The sequence below is a fragment of the Antechinus flavipes genome, chromosome 3, assembly GCF_016432865.1.
Source record: "Antechinus flavipes isolate AdamAnt ecotype Samford, QLD, Australia chromosome 3, AdamAnt_v2, whole genome shotgun sequence".
Lineage (NCBI taxonomy): Eukaryota > Metazoa > Chordata > Mammalia > Dasyuromorphia > Dasyuridae > Antechinus > Antechinus flavipes.
This window is the reverse complement of record NC_067400.1, coordinates 147530467-147546465: the sequence shown is the minus strand read 5'-3', so window position 1 is coordinate 147546465 and position 15999 is coordinate 147530467. Positions and strand designations below refer to the sequence as shown.

General features: G+C 35.5%; 1 protein-coding gene across 1 annotated transcript in view; it reads left to right on the top strand.

Moving 5' to 3' along the window:
- Nucleotides 1–2456: 2456 nt before the first annotated feature.
- DCT (dopachrome tautomerase) overlaps nucleotides 2457–15999 on the top strand; it is a 30387-nt gene continuing 16844 nt past the window's right edge. The window contains exons 1-2 of the mRNA XM_051991115.1: nucleotides 2457–3103; nucleotides 14615–14914. Of these exons, the coding sequence (XP_051847075.1) occupies nucleotides 2794–3103; nucleotides 14615–14914 (610 nt within the window). The 5' untranslated portion in view covers nucleotides 2457–2793. The remainder of the gene's footprint in view (nucleotides 3104–14614; nucleotides 14915–15999) is intronic.

The window sequence follows — 15999 nt, the reverse complement described above, 5'->3', positions numbered from 1 at the left end:
AGTTAAGTTTTTTTAAATAAAAACCCAGAAATAAGTACTAACAAAGAAACAGTGTCAAGAACACAAATTGAGATGGAGAAGCATGTTGATGATTTAAGAACTATAGCATATTTTCAGCTCAGTTGCACGTAATTATTTTATTATTAAAATGATAAAACTAAAAAAGTTTAATCATATAACTTTTTGAAGACTGAGATGTAATTAAATAAAGTCTATTGATTTCCTCTATGGAAGATTGGGCAGGGAGGGTTGTTACCTTTAGAGTAAAAGGCAAGCTACAGAGACTGAGTAATCTTTGATTTTAAGGTATATAAAAGATAGGAAAGGAGACTGGGCTGTACTACATGACAGAAGAGCAAAGAAGTATTTTTGTGAATATACCAATATAATTAAAGCCTACAGCCCAGTGTTATGAGTTATGGCTTTTCCTCATTTACATCCTTTTCTGCTAGGTTTCTTTAAGTGTATGCCCACTCTTTCCCCAAAGATACTAAGTACATTGGTGGGAAAGTATGACCTAGGTCATGTGGACACTTGCTTTAATATGAGTACTTGTGATTTTGTGATTTCTTTTGCTTTATTAAGGAAATGGTTATTTATAAGATTTAAAAGTGTCATTATTGTGGGTGGCTACTTGTATAAATAGAAACACATCTGTAGAGGCTAAAGAGCTATACTGATAAGTAGGGAGTATGCAGTATTATCATCAACAAAGTTACTCATAAGACTCAAAAAATTTAAGTTATAAGCATGTGGTAATAGTCCTTTTCTGGGAAATTGGCTCAGTTAATGTGAGAATATGATGATGTCTAAAGGTAAGAGGTGTGAAATGTTATAAGTGAGGGTGGCCACTTCATATACTCCAACAGAATTATATATGCATTTCTGTAAATAAACCAAATAGATGAAGCTATGTCAAAATATTAGAGTTCTATGTTTCAGTTGCCTATGGAAGAGGAAACTGAGTCTCAGAGAGATGAAGTGATTTTGCTTAAAGATGCAAAAGGAGTTAATTGTGGAATTAGAACTCCAAGTCAACATATATATTTAGTTTTCCATGCCTTATCCAGTACCATTATCAGACTGTGAGGAAGTGTCTACATCTGTTTCCTTTCATGATTTTAATTGCCTCTATTTTTGAGCCAACAGATCCTTTCTACATAGCTGGCACACCTTCTTTATCCAACTTGTGTTACTTTCTTGCTATGCTACCATGATATGTGCATGAGGAATTAAAAGAAAATATTAGACAAAATCCAAGGAAGAGTCATTTCTAGTTTGGTGTGTGTGTATATTATGTATGTATGTGTGTAGGGGGAAAAGGTGAATGAGAATCAGAGAAAGCTTTATAAAAGACAACTTTTGAGTTGCTATGGTATGCGTGGGTAAATGTCAGTTGAAGATGGAGGGAGAGCATCTTTGGCAAAGGGAATGGTTGAGGAAAAGTGGGTGGAAAGTCACTGATTCTAGAAAATGCTGAACACATAAAACACTACATATCAGCTGTTACAGAGAGATATATGAGGAGTTATGATGAACTGTTCCTAATTCTCTGGCAGGTGGAACATTCTAGTTGCTGATTATCAGCTCTCTCAATATCCTGAAGATGTCCCAGAAGCAGAGAGAGAGGCCATTACGAGTCTAGACAGATGCTTTGATAATATTTGATTGCTTATTTAAATGAAAGTATCAAAAAATATGTTTCAGTATCTGTCACTCTCAATCACTCACTGACTTCATTATAACTTTGAAAAGGACAATTTTGAGTTTCCAATGATAGATTAAGATATTCTATTTTACATAAAAGAAAAAACCATTTGCTGAGGAGGTGTGCCAATCAGGAGAATAGTATGCTATTATTCTGCAGGGAAAAGGATCCCTAATCACTGAACAAAGCAGAGCCTTGTACTGTAGTCCTAAATAAATGTTGTTTTATTTCTGAAGCTGCCTGACCCCCTATAATGGTCTTTGGAGCCTGTCAGTAAGCAGTCATGAGGACAAATTTTAGTTAACTTGCATGCTTGCCCCTAAGCATCCTTTGACATGGGGCTTACTGTATCTATTGACTCCCCAGGAATTTGGAGGTCACAGCTTGGCTGAGGCACATGAGTTGCAGATAAAGAAGATATTTTTACCTCTTTGAACCAGGGCCAGAAACTTTACTAACTTCACTGTGCTCTCCGTGTCATGTGCTCACTATGAGGATTTCTATAATGTTAATCCCACTAATGAGGGCTTCTCCCAGCCATTATATAATCCCCACAAGTCCTGGTGACTTGGCAAAGCACCCCAGTGAAGAGAGCGCGCTTTTTGCTTTTTGAACTGAGTTCAAGATAATTAAAGTCAAGGAGTAGAAAAAGGGAGGGGGGGAGATGGTAGAAATACCAGCATAATAAGTAGCATGACTGTAGCGCTTTGTAAATTAGCTCAATTAAACAAAGTCTGATTTTTAACGGGGCTAACATGGTAAGAAGTGCAGCCCTCATTAAACTGAACTGCTAGAGGAGTTTCTAATTAAGTCAAAATTATTTCAGTTGTTTTACACTCAAAGCCACATAAAACAGTGTGTGTGCATATGTGTGTGAACATGTGCACACGTGCGTGTCTTGTGGTTTTGCATATGCTCTTGTAAAGGAAGGGAGGCAAAAAGAAAAAAAAAACAAGGGGAGTGTGAGAATTGGAAAGAATCTAGGAAGAGAGAAAGTGATAGAAGGAGGTCAAGCTAAAGGGAGAGAGAGGAATTGAAGTTTTCAGATTCTGTAAGAAATAGAGATTTTCTCCTGTTTTGGAACAATGATCAAGCAGCAACAGGCTGGCTTGCCACGGTCAGTTATTCTCATTTATCTGGGCTCCTGTCTCCTCTCTGTGAGCTGGACTCAGTTTCCTCGGATCTGTATGACTGTGGAAAATCTAGTATCCAAAGAGTGCTGTCCACCTTTGGGTGTGGAACCTGCCAATACATGTGGTATACAAGAGGGCCGAGGACAATGTGCAGAGGTGCTGACAGATGCCAGGCCCTGGAGTGGTCCCTACGTGCTGCGGAATCAGGATGATCGTGAGCAGTGGCCTAGGAAATTCTTCAACCGGACATGCAAGTGTACAGGTGAGAGGGCCAAATGGGTCAGATCTTCCATCATCGTCGCTGTCCGCTGTACTTCTTCATCCCCCCCAGATTGGAAAAACTCAGGGAGAAGGGGAGAATCTTTATCTAGGAAAAATCATTTATTAGGGAGAAGATGATATCATTATCAGAGAATATGGGGCTCAGTTTTGAAGAACTAAGTGTATTTGATTTTTAGTAGTGAAACCACTGGACAGGCTGATTCTGTTCTATAACAAATAGATTTTAGGAAGGCAACCCAGTGCAATGGACAAAAAAGTCACTTGCTGGCACTTGCTAGCAATTTTATCTTAGGCAAGTCACTGAAATTATCTGCTCCTCAGTTTCTTCCTCTGCAAAATGGGGATAATAATTACTATAGGACATGCCTCACAGGATTGTTGTGGAGCTCAAAGGAGATACATGTCAAGCTCTTTGCACACTTTAAAAAGATGCAAACTTCAGCTATTACCAAATAAATGTTAAATAGGGCAAATTGGGCACTCTGACCTCTTGCCAAATGATCATGGGTTTGTTTGTAAGAAGGTGCTAAAAACAAAGGATAAGCAAGTCAAGTACAAGTCTCTTCAAGATTTCTAAGGTTCTCTCCTTAGGAAATGTGTTTGTACTTGTTGAGGAGGGAGTGGAGATTAATTATTAACAGAAGTAACTAGAATCTAAATATTCTAAATTCTGTCTTCAATTTTTCCATATGCTTCTAAAATACTTTAAAATTATGTAAAAATACTAAGCAAAATCTTTACTATGATTTTAGTTTACCTTCATTTAATTTATATGTTGTTTGTACTTTATAGAGAAAAGGGTTAAGTAATGAAGACTGTGGGGCTTTTCCCTAAAATTTTTAGAAGCATCTTACCAAAATGTCCATTTCTCCATTGATTTACAGAAGTTATTCTCATGTGATTTCCTTGCATATTGAATTGCTCCCCTTTTATTATCCCTTGATACTTGCTTAGTATGGGCAACAAGGTAGTAGTTGTTATGGCGTTGATCTCATCCCATTAATGTTGATGATTATGATACTATGATGCTGATGATGAGATAACTAAGAGTACTTCATGGTTTTTAAGGTGTTTTACATATATTGTCTCACTTGATCCTCACAATAACAGTTCCAGGAAAGCATTGCTATCTATATTTAGCAGATGAGGAAACTGAGGCTGATAGATATTTAGAGATATACCCAGAGTCACACAGTTAGTAACATGTCTATTTGACTCCAAGCCCTGTACTCTATCCACAATAGCACCTGGCTGTGAGTAGAACTCTGTTTAATGGCTACATAACTGTTTAATTTTTTCCAGAAGAGTAGTGGTCCCATAAGCATTATTAATGATGTTTGGAATAGAGGGCCATTTAAGGTATGAGTTCTTCAACTCTAGATTTGAAATTGACATTTGTTTTTTTCCATTGTCCTTGCTTTCCCTCTGCCTTATCTTTCAGATTATCTTTCAATATGACATACAGCTTTGCACTAGAATTTTAAAAAATCCTTATGACTTTTCCAAGTCTTCTCAAGTTCTCTTCAATAGAGCTCTCCTCCAGTTTTCATCCCCTATGTACAACAGTGATAAACACACAAAAGCCAGAATTATGTTTGAAATACATAAAATACAAGAGCTAACTTCAGAAAAGCACTTGGATGGTGTTCTTAGGGCAATTGGCGTTTTTGAGTATAGAAGGATTACTGGAAAATTGTCACAAGTACTGTGCAGTTGGCTCAAGAATGTGATTAATTTTATGTTTTCATGAAGTGAATGTTTACTTTCTCCTTTGTAATCTGTCTATATAATAGTCATTTCCCTCATCCCTCTAATTGCTGATACCCAGTCTCAAGTTACCTTCTATTCAATTACCTGTGTACATGGAGCGCTCAGTGGAATGTGAGCTCTTTGAGGGCAGGGACTATTTAGTATTTATTCTCAGTGCCTAGCATAGTGTCTTACATATGGAAGATGCTTATTAAATTTGTGTTTATGTGAATTGAATCTCAGTCATATTGTTGATTTTCTAATAAAACAAAAATATAAATCCTTAATACACTTTTAAATGTTCAACTGTATTATTTACATTAATAAAGTATTTTAAATGTTTATTTTTATTTCTCCGTAGGTTTTACTTTTCTCACATCATTTCATCATATTAATTAATAATTAATTAAAACTTATAGTTCTTATGATACAGATGAAGCATACTGACACAAATAATGGTATTATTTAGCTAAATGTTAAGTATTTGCAACTAATAAACCTTTAAAGTAATGATTTCTAACTCTCAAAAAAAGGTAGGGAGGAACAACATTGCAAAGGTTAAGAATTTTTTCTTAACATGATTAATGTATAGGTTTGCCAAAGTTGGAGATGAGAGGTAGGCATGAGTATCTCTGTGGGAGAAAGAGACACAATGACAAGGAAATTTCTAATTAGCATTTATCTTATCTTTCTGCTGTGGCTTATGAGTAAACATGTTTCTCATATGGTCAAGGTTTGGTAGGATGGAAAGATGGAGAGTGAACAAATAATTTTAATTTCTAGGTGGTATTATTGAACACCCCTAATCTTATTTACTAATCAAGATCCTGACAGGTGAACTCCTGATGAAACATTGAAGGGGCACCAAGCTCAATTTGATTCTCAGTAGGTGACTTTTTATTATCCAATGCCACCTCTTTCAAGTGGCTATACTTTCCTTGTTAGTTTAAAGAAGTGTGGTCAGAGGTGAAAAGTATTTCTCATCATGGTTCCTTTACTCTATCAGACCAGCCTTGGGGTACCACCAATTGGAAACTCCACCTTTGCCTTCTCATCTTTGATTCAAATTTTCAGTGGTCAAAAGTTTTGCCACTTTCTCAGTCTTTTCCAGTCAGTATCTGAGCTTGGCTGCTTTCTAGAGAAAAGGAATGGAAAAGAGAAGAGGTACTCTTAGCAGCTCTTAGCTGCTACTTTTCTTTTTATAAATATATTTTTGTTTATTTCATTAAATACTTTCCAGTTACATTAAAAGCTTTTAAACATTCACTTAAAAAAAACTTTAGTTACAAATTATTTTTCTCCCTCTCATTCCTTTCCTATTTCTTGAAAAGGCAAGCACTATGATTTAGATTATACATGTGAAGCCATGCCAAATGCTTTCCCATATTATCCACATTGTAAAAAAACCCATACATACAAAAGCCAAGAAAAACAAAGAAAGTGAAAAAAAGTCTGCTTCCATCTGCACGGTGTTTATTGGTTCTTTCTTTAGAGGTGAAAAACATTTTTCATCATGGATCTATTAAAATTATCTTGAATCATTTTCTTGATCAGAGTTTAGATGCTACTTTTCAAAAGTTGTCACTCTTCTATCTGAAGCACTGAGGGCATTATTGAAAGCTTACATTGTATCCAAGTACTTTCCCAAGAGATAATGTATGATGGAATAAATAAGAGGAGGGATTGACCTAGGACTATAAAACTATAAAGTCTCTAAGTTGGAAGACATAGAGAATACCAGAGATCATTGGTCTAATGCCTTATTTTACAGATTGGGAATTTGGGACTTAAATGGTTTACCCAAGATCACAATATTTTCAGTGATATACCTGGTATATAGAAGTCTCCTATTCTAGACAGCTAGGTAGTACAATGGATAGACCAATGGGCATAGAATTAGGAAGATCTGATTTCAAATGGCCTCATTTACTTATTAGTTGTGTGACCCTGTGTGACCTATTTTCCTCAATGTCCTTATCGGTAAAATGAGCTGGAGAAGCAAGTGGAAAACCACCCCAAATACCAAGAAAACCCAAATGTGGTCATGAAAAGTCAGACATAACTGAACAACAAAATTCCAGGTTTTATTAGGGCAAATAGTGAACTGGAAGAGTTTTATGTTTCAGTGGCAGAAGGAGAAATAAGATAAAAAGGGATATCTTCTGATTCTTTTACATATGCTTCTCACTATTTACCACTTCAGAGATGGTAGGACTTAGAGTTAGAAGCCACTTTAGAAATAGAGTCCAGTTGCCCTCATTTTACAGGTGAGTAATAGAGAGAGGAAATGATCATTTAGGGATGTAATGATAACTTTCTTTTAGGAAAACGAATTATTATGATGGTGCTGATCATCAGTAGTAGATCACTCAGATAATAAATAGAATAAGTAACCACTTAAATGATGCTAAGACTGGACTTGAAACTGATCATAGGAGTTCATCTTATACTTGCCTCAGCTATGGATGTTTCACAATTTTATAAATGGATATTCTATAGAATTAAATAAAAATGCTTGGATTAGTTAATTTTAGAAAAGTTTGTTAGAATGCTAGAATGTTAAACTATGATAATGTTTCCAGTGGCTTTCTCTATTAGTCAAAATTTATTTAGGAAGAACAAGAACTCTAATGTTACATAATTAATTCCCATGGTCTTCAAATGTAACTTACTTTCTTCATTTCAAAAATGAGGATTTTGGGATAGATAGTCTGTAAAGGAGATGCCAGAGCCAGTTCTTACCAATTTCCAAGTACATTGTTATATTTTTCAGTTTGAGAATTTATATCTCCAATTCAGGATTTAATCTAGTGTTTTATTGAGTGTCTAGACTTGAGAAAATGATAGAGAAAATGTTATTAATACAGATAAAATTTAAAAGTGTGTTTTATGTACATTTTTCCCTGAAAAAGTGATTGTTAAACATTTTCTAGCACACTCCTCTCTCCAAACTATGTTTTCATACATCTAGGAGGCATCCTGAGTCCTGGAATCAGGAAGACCTGAATTCAGATTTGATCTTCAGACATCTCCTGGTTGTGTAATTTTCAGCAAGTCACTTAATCTTCCTTCATTTCAGTTTCCTGAACTGAAACAGTAAATAAAGATAATTATAACACCTATTTCCCAAGGTTTTTGTGACGTGGGCAAATTACTTAATCTCTATTTACTTCAATTTCCTCACCTGAAAATGGGTATGGTAATAACACTTATATAGCAGAATTATTGTAAATATCAAATGAGATAATATTTATAAAGTGGTTTCTTGGTAATATATTATGTAAATGCTTATTATTATTATTATTATTATTATTATTATTATAGTTCTAAAATTCAACAACCTAATGCTTCAGGCAGAGAAATAGGTAGGATATAATACTAGCAATTTAAAGTCCTAGATCTCTGTTTGCTTACCAGCTTCCTTAGAGATAAACTGAAGAAATGCTATCATATTATGGCTTTCATTGCCAGCAAGGCTGAATTTTAGGACAATCAGGCATTCATATTTAAAAACTTCACCAGCAGCCTGGAAATCATGGGAACATTTCAACTGCACCTTTATCTTTGGACTTTAAAAAAAAGTGGCTACCACATAGATTTTGAATGTTTGGTGTTGAATTTCTTGTTTGTGCAAGTGTTAAGTACCTCAGCTTTCCAATCTCTAAAATGGGGATAATGATGAAAAACGTCCTCGTAAAATCCTTTTGAGCTATGTAGATGAAAGGTTCTATATAAGTGTAAAGTATTGTTATTATAATAATAGAATCTTTAATTAAAAGGAATAGACCATTTAGAGCTACTTGTAAAAGCATTAATCGGCTGGTCTTTAAAACCACTTAGTCTAATAATCTTCTGAGTTTGAGCTGTACATGGCATGTAGGAACACATGCTCTGTTAGGTAGTTCTCACTTTCTTTCTATTTTTAAACCATCTCCAAAAGGTAACAAATTGTAAATCCTCTATGTTGAAGAACATCATAGGTGGTGAAGAGATCCATGATCTAACAGCTTCCCTTCCCTCCCCTTTTATTGTTACTACCACAAAAATCTTTTTTAAAAAAAAAATCTGTTTCTCTTCCTGGAGAACATTTTCAAAAGTTTGTGATGCTAATAGGTGTGGAAAATTTATCTCTTCATAAATGGAAATAAAATATTCATGTTAGAGTAAGTCTAAATTAAAGAAATGACAATTGTTAGGCTTTTGTTTTGTAGGTCTCATGGATAGGTTCACTCTTTTATCAATTCTCTTGTGTGTTTAGTTTTGTAATATCTAAAATGAAAAGGACTAATTTCAACATATAATATATTTTCTTTGCATTGTATTAAGGAAAAAGTGTGTGTGTGTGTGTGTGTGTGTGTGTGTGTGTGTTGAACATGACTTAAAAAGCTCCCAAATATATCAAAAGTTCTAGAGTAGAGCAGATAAATGCAAGCCCTCTTTAATAATTACCATCATGGAGTCTTCATTGTTGTTCAGTCATATTTGACTCTTTGGGTTTTCCTGGCAAAGATACTGAAGTGGTTTGTCTTTTTCTTTTCCAACTCATTTTGCAGGTGAGGAAACTGAGGCAAACAGGGCTAAGTGACCTGACCAGATTCATATAGCTAGTAAGAGTCCAAGGCTAGATTTGAACTCAGAAGATAAGTGCTCTATCCATTGCATCACCTAACTGTGGTATTCATTCACTGGGAACTTTAGTACTGATGGTACCATGGAAAGAGTGGGAGCTCTAATACTTAACGAGCTATCTATGCCATGTATGACTTTGGGAAAATCACGTAATCTCTATGAATCTCAGTTTTCTCAATTGTAAAATGATGTTCCATGATCTCTTCCAGATCTCTATCTATGATCCTATGAATCTACAGGCAATCCCATTTCAAGGAGGTATTCAAAAGAGTAGGTTGAGACAAAATCTGGGTAAATTACCACTAGTGTTAATCACAAGGAATGCTAGTCAAGGAACCCATTTCATTATTATTAAACTCCAGGCATAACTTATAAATGGCAGAGATTAACAAAAACTTTATATTCAGAGAAAAATTAGTATATTAATGCTTGATATTTCCTGAGTTTCTTGTTACAGTATTTGGAGAGGAAAATTTCTTTGTGTATTTAAAAAGGAAGAGTTTCTCTTCAATCACAGAGACTCTATTGACATATTTGTAAACATCTGCATTAGGAAAAACAACACATTGTGGACTTAGCCAAATGACAACAAATGTAATCATATCACACACAGAAAGCATAAGAGAGACAGAGACAGAGAGAAAGAGATGAAGGGAGGACAAGAGAGAGATGGGAGACAGATACACAAAGGAGAGGAGACAGAGAAAGACAGAGACAGAAAGAAAGCGATGAAGGAGGGGGAGAAGAGAGAGATGGGGGAGAGACAGACATACACACAGAGGTGGGGAAAGAGAGGGAATGGGAGAGAGAATGAGGAGAGACTGAGATAAAGAGAGAGGTAGAGAGAGAAAGGCAGGGAGGGAGAAAGGAAGGAAGGAGAAAGAGAGAGAGAGAGAAGGAAGGAGAAAAGAGGAGAGAATCATTTTGTTAGTCTTAGTGAAGGTAGTTTGGTTTTAATGAGAGATACTACTTCAGCAGCTAATTATACAAATATAATAAGAACAATTTAAAAAAGAAGAAATATAATAAGAGGGAACTTGGTACTCTTGAGAGGACCTTGACCTTGGAATCAGAAAATCCTTTGTCTGAATTGCTACTCTACTACTTATTAGCTATATGGTGCTAAAATTCTCTAAGCACCATTTTTCTTAACTGTAAGACTCAAATAGGAAAAAAGGAAGAAAGGAAAGAAGGAATGAAGGAATGGAGCATTTATGCTATGTGTCAGATATTATGAAAAGCACTTTACAAATATCATTTCATTTGATATGGACTTCTGATTTCATTAATGTAAATGTTCCCTTTGATGGAGAAGACCCTATCCTTCCCATCTTGTGATACTTTTCTCTTGTACTAGTGAGCTGTTCAGGAATTCTCTTTTGCTTTATCTACAAGACCAGCCCATCTTTTTCTCTCATGCATTTCTTTGATGACAGCCTTTACTTTGTTTTTTCTTTGTAGTTCCTCATTTGTTGTATTACAGATAGGTCACACTCATCATATACTTTTCCCCTACCCTCGAGGTGATAGTTATTTAAAATTTTTTGGACACTGTAGTACAAGAAACTATCCCTGGTAGGGGATAACAATACTTTACTGACCTATTTCAGGACCAAATTAGTAATGTGTATAAAGAGCTATAGAAATGCTAATTATTATTATTAAGTTGGCAGAAGAAAAGAGATGACATGAATTTGAACAGCTTTGCTCCTATAATGGAGGTGGTGATGGTCAATTGGACAAGATTAGTCAGTGACATGGTTGTCAATCTTGGAACTCATTAAAGAATGATTCCTTTTCTTATTAGTCATTTATCATGCCCTGGAAATATTCAAGATTATGGCAAAGTAAGGTTATTGAGCTACATAAAAGATGGCCCCCACTACATGGCAAGAATGTGATCCTGAAATGCTTAGCTCCATGGATCTTTTTATCAGCTTGTCCTTCTTTCAAGTCTCCCCACTGAGCTCCTTGGTCCTGAATCTCTTTCTTTCACTTGAAACACAAAAGAATGCACAGAGAATAAAGGGTTAATGCCAAGTGAAATCTATGCTTCTCTCTCTGCCTCCCCCTGTGGTTTTTGGCCTTCTGAAGCTATAATCCTCTTTCTTTGGCTACACAGAGAGCAGTTTTGCATCTTTCTCTCCCTTATGCTCTGTATTATGCAAAACATCATTCTATTTTCACCTGACAATAACTGAGTTCTAAGACACCTCCTGATACCACCTTAATTTCAGATTAGATTAGTTTGCATTTGATTTCCCTCTACCTTGGCCTTTCTAGTTACTGCTTGCATTATTGTTATTAGTACCTCATTGCCCAGAGTATAGATAAGCAGAGATCTTCCAGTAGCTAGTACCTCCTGACAATATAGCAGCTAATTCACCTTTACAACTCACCAGTTTTCATTGATTTTTATCTTAGGTCTTTTGTGAAATAAAGTAGACTTTCTTGACTTCCTGTGTTTCATTCAAATTAGGGAAAACCATCTTTCCCTCCCTTTTTCTTTTTGGTCTCATCTTTGGGTAGCTGTATATAGTCATACTCCCAAGAGAGGAGCAGAAAGGATGAATTTCACTGAAGAGTTTGCTTGTTTCATCCTAATTTGACAGAAAAGTTCAGGATTCTCAGAGATAGTTATTGCTTTGTTGCCAAGTAGGAGATGTATATATGTACACACATATACACACAGAGAGATACACATATATACATACAGTTTTTGTTTTACATAAATCTGCATTATACAAATAAGACTTTATGTAAAGAATTCTGAAAGAAATATACATTAAAAAAATCTCACCTATGTTCCTGTATTATAATGTACTGTTCTCTCTCTCTCTCTCTCTCTCTCTCTCTCTCTCTCTCTCTCTCTTCTCTTCTCTTCTCTCCTCTCTCTCTCCACTCCTGTCCTTCATCTGGGCCCATCCTTTCCTTCCAAAAAAACACTCAAATAAACAATTAAAGAAACCTCCAAAGGAAACAGACTTTGACTACCACTGCTATTGGATTCAGGATTGGTTTAAGACTTAGGTGTCTAGAGATTCCTTTGCCCTCATCTTTCATCTATCTATGCTGGGATAATGCATGTCTGTCTCTAGCCACCTTGTGTTCCTCCTCCAGCTTTTGCTTCTCTGTACCAGCTTGCTTCTCAGCATCTCTGAACCAAGTCCTGGCCCTGGGTTCCCTTCCTTCCTCTTCTTTTTCCCCTTCCCCAAGTGTGAAGGCTAAGATATATTACATAAAAATCTACATAGAAGTCTGTGGAATAGTCCACTTACTTAACGTGATAATTGGCCACATATACATGTATGCATATGCATGTATGTAGATATATCACACTATCTAACAGGGTTCCCCTCCCCCAATCTTCCAATCCAATTTAGGTTAACTTTCCCCTTAAAAGTCAATAGATTTGACCCCATGAATTGATTGGCCCAGAGGATTAATCTTGCTGATGATTCTAGTCATATCAATGTGACTAAGTACAAAGAGGGAGATCATCAATGGCAGAATTCGAAGACATATCATGTCTTGTTTGCTGACTGAGATTTCTTCCAAGGTTTTCTTCTGTAATTAGATAGTGGAGCATGACTGGATGTCTCTCTAAATCTATGCATTTAAATGCAATTTATATTTGGTTCCAAGCTAGAAAGTCTTTAAGGATGTTCAATGATGGTGTTTAAGTTCTTACTAAGTTATACTCTCTTTGACTCTTCATTCTGCCCTAGGAACCTCTTCATTCTACAAGATATCATCAGCCCTGGCAGTCACATTTCATCAGTATAGTCCTGTATGACTGCTGTAGCTTCTTTGCTTGGAGCTCTGATTGATGAGCTCCTTTAGGAAATTCCATTTAAGGAGCCCCCATCCTCAAAAACTTCTCACTTCCTTTCTCTATCCCTTTTTAATTCTGGTACCTTTACTCTGCTGATTGTTTTCTATATATCCTGTATATAGCTTATTTGCAACCCATTAGAATTACAGAGGGTAGCGACTATCTTTTGCCTTTCTTTTCTTTGCATCTCTAGTACTTAGCACAGTATCTGGCACAGAATAGGCTTAATATGCTTATCTACTGACTGACTGACTACATTAGACTGACTACAAAAGACAATGAATACTGTGGCTACAGCAACTAGCAAAGACCTCTTCTAGGTCCTAAATAGGTTGCAATCTGTTGGGCAGAATAACCAAGGTTTCCTACCAAAATCCATGATTTTTTCAAGACTGAATGAAAAAGAAGCCATCAAGTGACAAGCACTTTATTGTTGGAGATACAAAGATTAAAAATAATCTGTACTTCCCTTTAAGAGTGTATATTTGACTAGGGTTGGAAAACACATTAAGAGGCCAGTGTGGAATATCACTAGAGTAGCAAGTGTAGCTAGCTATAAGGCCTCTGACTGACATGTTTTTTGCAGGAATGAGTGTAGATTTGATTGCTAGTAGAGAGTGGGGTGGGAGTGGCTTGAAGATTGTAAGAGAGCAGTGAGTGAGTTGAGGTCTGGGGCTTCCAATGAAAAACTCACTAATCACATATTTAGGATCCCAGAGCAGCAGTAAGAGATGGTCTGGTCTGAGGCAGAATATTGAAAAATAATTTTAAGAGCTATACATCAATTCATTTGACTTCTAGAAATAGAGATGTTGAAATCTCAAAGGAGGGTAAGTAAAGAGGGTTAGATTCCTTTTCTTTGTGTGGCAAATATCTTTCCATTTGAGGGAAGAGAAACTAGTAACATGGACCACTTCTGAGAATAGAAATTTTGATCTCAAATTCTAATAATTTGGACAAATTGCTTAACTACCTCACTGGGTCTAGTTTCTAAAATTATGACTATATTCATCTGTATATATGAATGTATAAATAAAGCATACTGGGAATTATATTACAATAAAACACAAATATATAAATAAGCATAGTTTGCATTTACATTTCAATATAAATTTATGACATAAATTTATATTACACACATACATGTATAGATACACATATAATTTCTCTTTCATTTTAGGACTATATTGAAAAATTGGTCAATAACTAGATTAGGGGAACTATTTAGAAGTCTAACTATTTTTTGGGCCTAATTTTTTTTTTCTTTTCTAAATCTAGACAACTTTTCTGGCTACAACTGTGGAGAATGCAAATTTGGCTGGACAGGTCCCAAATGCAATCAAAAGAAGCCGCCAGTTGTTCGGAAGAATATCCATTCTTTGACTCCTCTAGAGAGAGAGCAATTCTTGGATGCCTTGGACCTTGCAAAGAACACCTTCCACTCAGACTACGTCATTACTACTCAGCATTGGCTGGGCCTGTTGGGGCCTAATAGAACCCAGCCACAAATTGCCAACTGTAGTATTTATAACTTCTTTGTGTGGTTACATTATTACTCTGTCAGAGATACACTATTAGGTTGGTTTCCCCCACTTTTGTTCAAAGTATATCATTAGAAGTAGAGCAAAAAAGGAATGATTTATTTTAGTAAGTGGGTTTATAAAAGAGGAGAGCAAATTGTTTATGAATGTGTCATAGCTTATCTATATAATGTCTATAGTAGGTTGAGCTTATTATACAATGAATAATAGTAGCTAGCTTTTAAAGTTTTCAAAGTACTTTATATACATATTTCATTTGAGCTTCACAATAATTATCAAAATAAAAATTAAAGGGTCATAGAAGTATATTTAGAGATCTTATGTACCTTAGGGACCATATAGTTCACTCTCTTTATTTTACAGAAGAAAAAAAAAAATGGGGCTGAGAGATTATATAATTTGGCTATGGTCACACTAGTACAGGAATGTTTTGTTATATATTTAAAAATAGTTCTTCAGGAAAAAAGTTCTCACAACATATTTTGAAGTTTAATCCAAATTATTTCACTTTTCTCCATAGTTTTCTTAACTCTAGAGTAGGAATGAACCAATTGTGAACCAGAGAACAAATCTAGCTTGCCACCTCCCACATTTTAAAATGCAATAAAACTGTGTTTAACATTTTAAAAACCATTCTAAGTTGAGAGTTCCACTGAAGTCTGTGATTTACTTATCTGCAGTCTAGAGGATCAACAAAACAATAAATAAAGCCCTGGTTTGTAGCAAGTCAATAAGAGTTGACTCTAGAGTAGTGGAGTTGAGATTTGAACCTGAATTCAAATCCTAACTCTGAGTCCCATTACTCATGCAACTTCTTTTTTTCAGATAAAGAAACTGAGATTCAAAAAGGAGGATTTATTTATGGTCTCAAAGCCTCTATGATTTGGGGTTTTGAACTCAGGTCATTCTGACCCTGAATCTAGGCTAGTACGCCAGGCTGGAAAACTGTGCTAAGCAATTGCTTTAACTTTAGTTTTGCTTTTCTCCTTTTTCCTTGGTTATGTTGGTTCATTTTCTCAACTTTCCAGCATGGTGCCATTAATCCTCAAAGCCAGGAACTAATGTAGTGGAGACTAATTTAGTTTGGCTCAAGAAAAAGAAAAAAGGGAAAAAAAACCATAC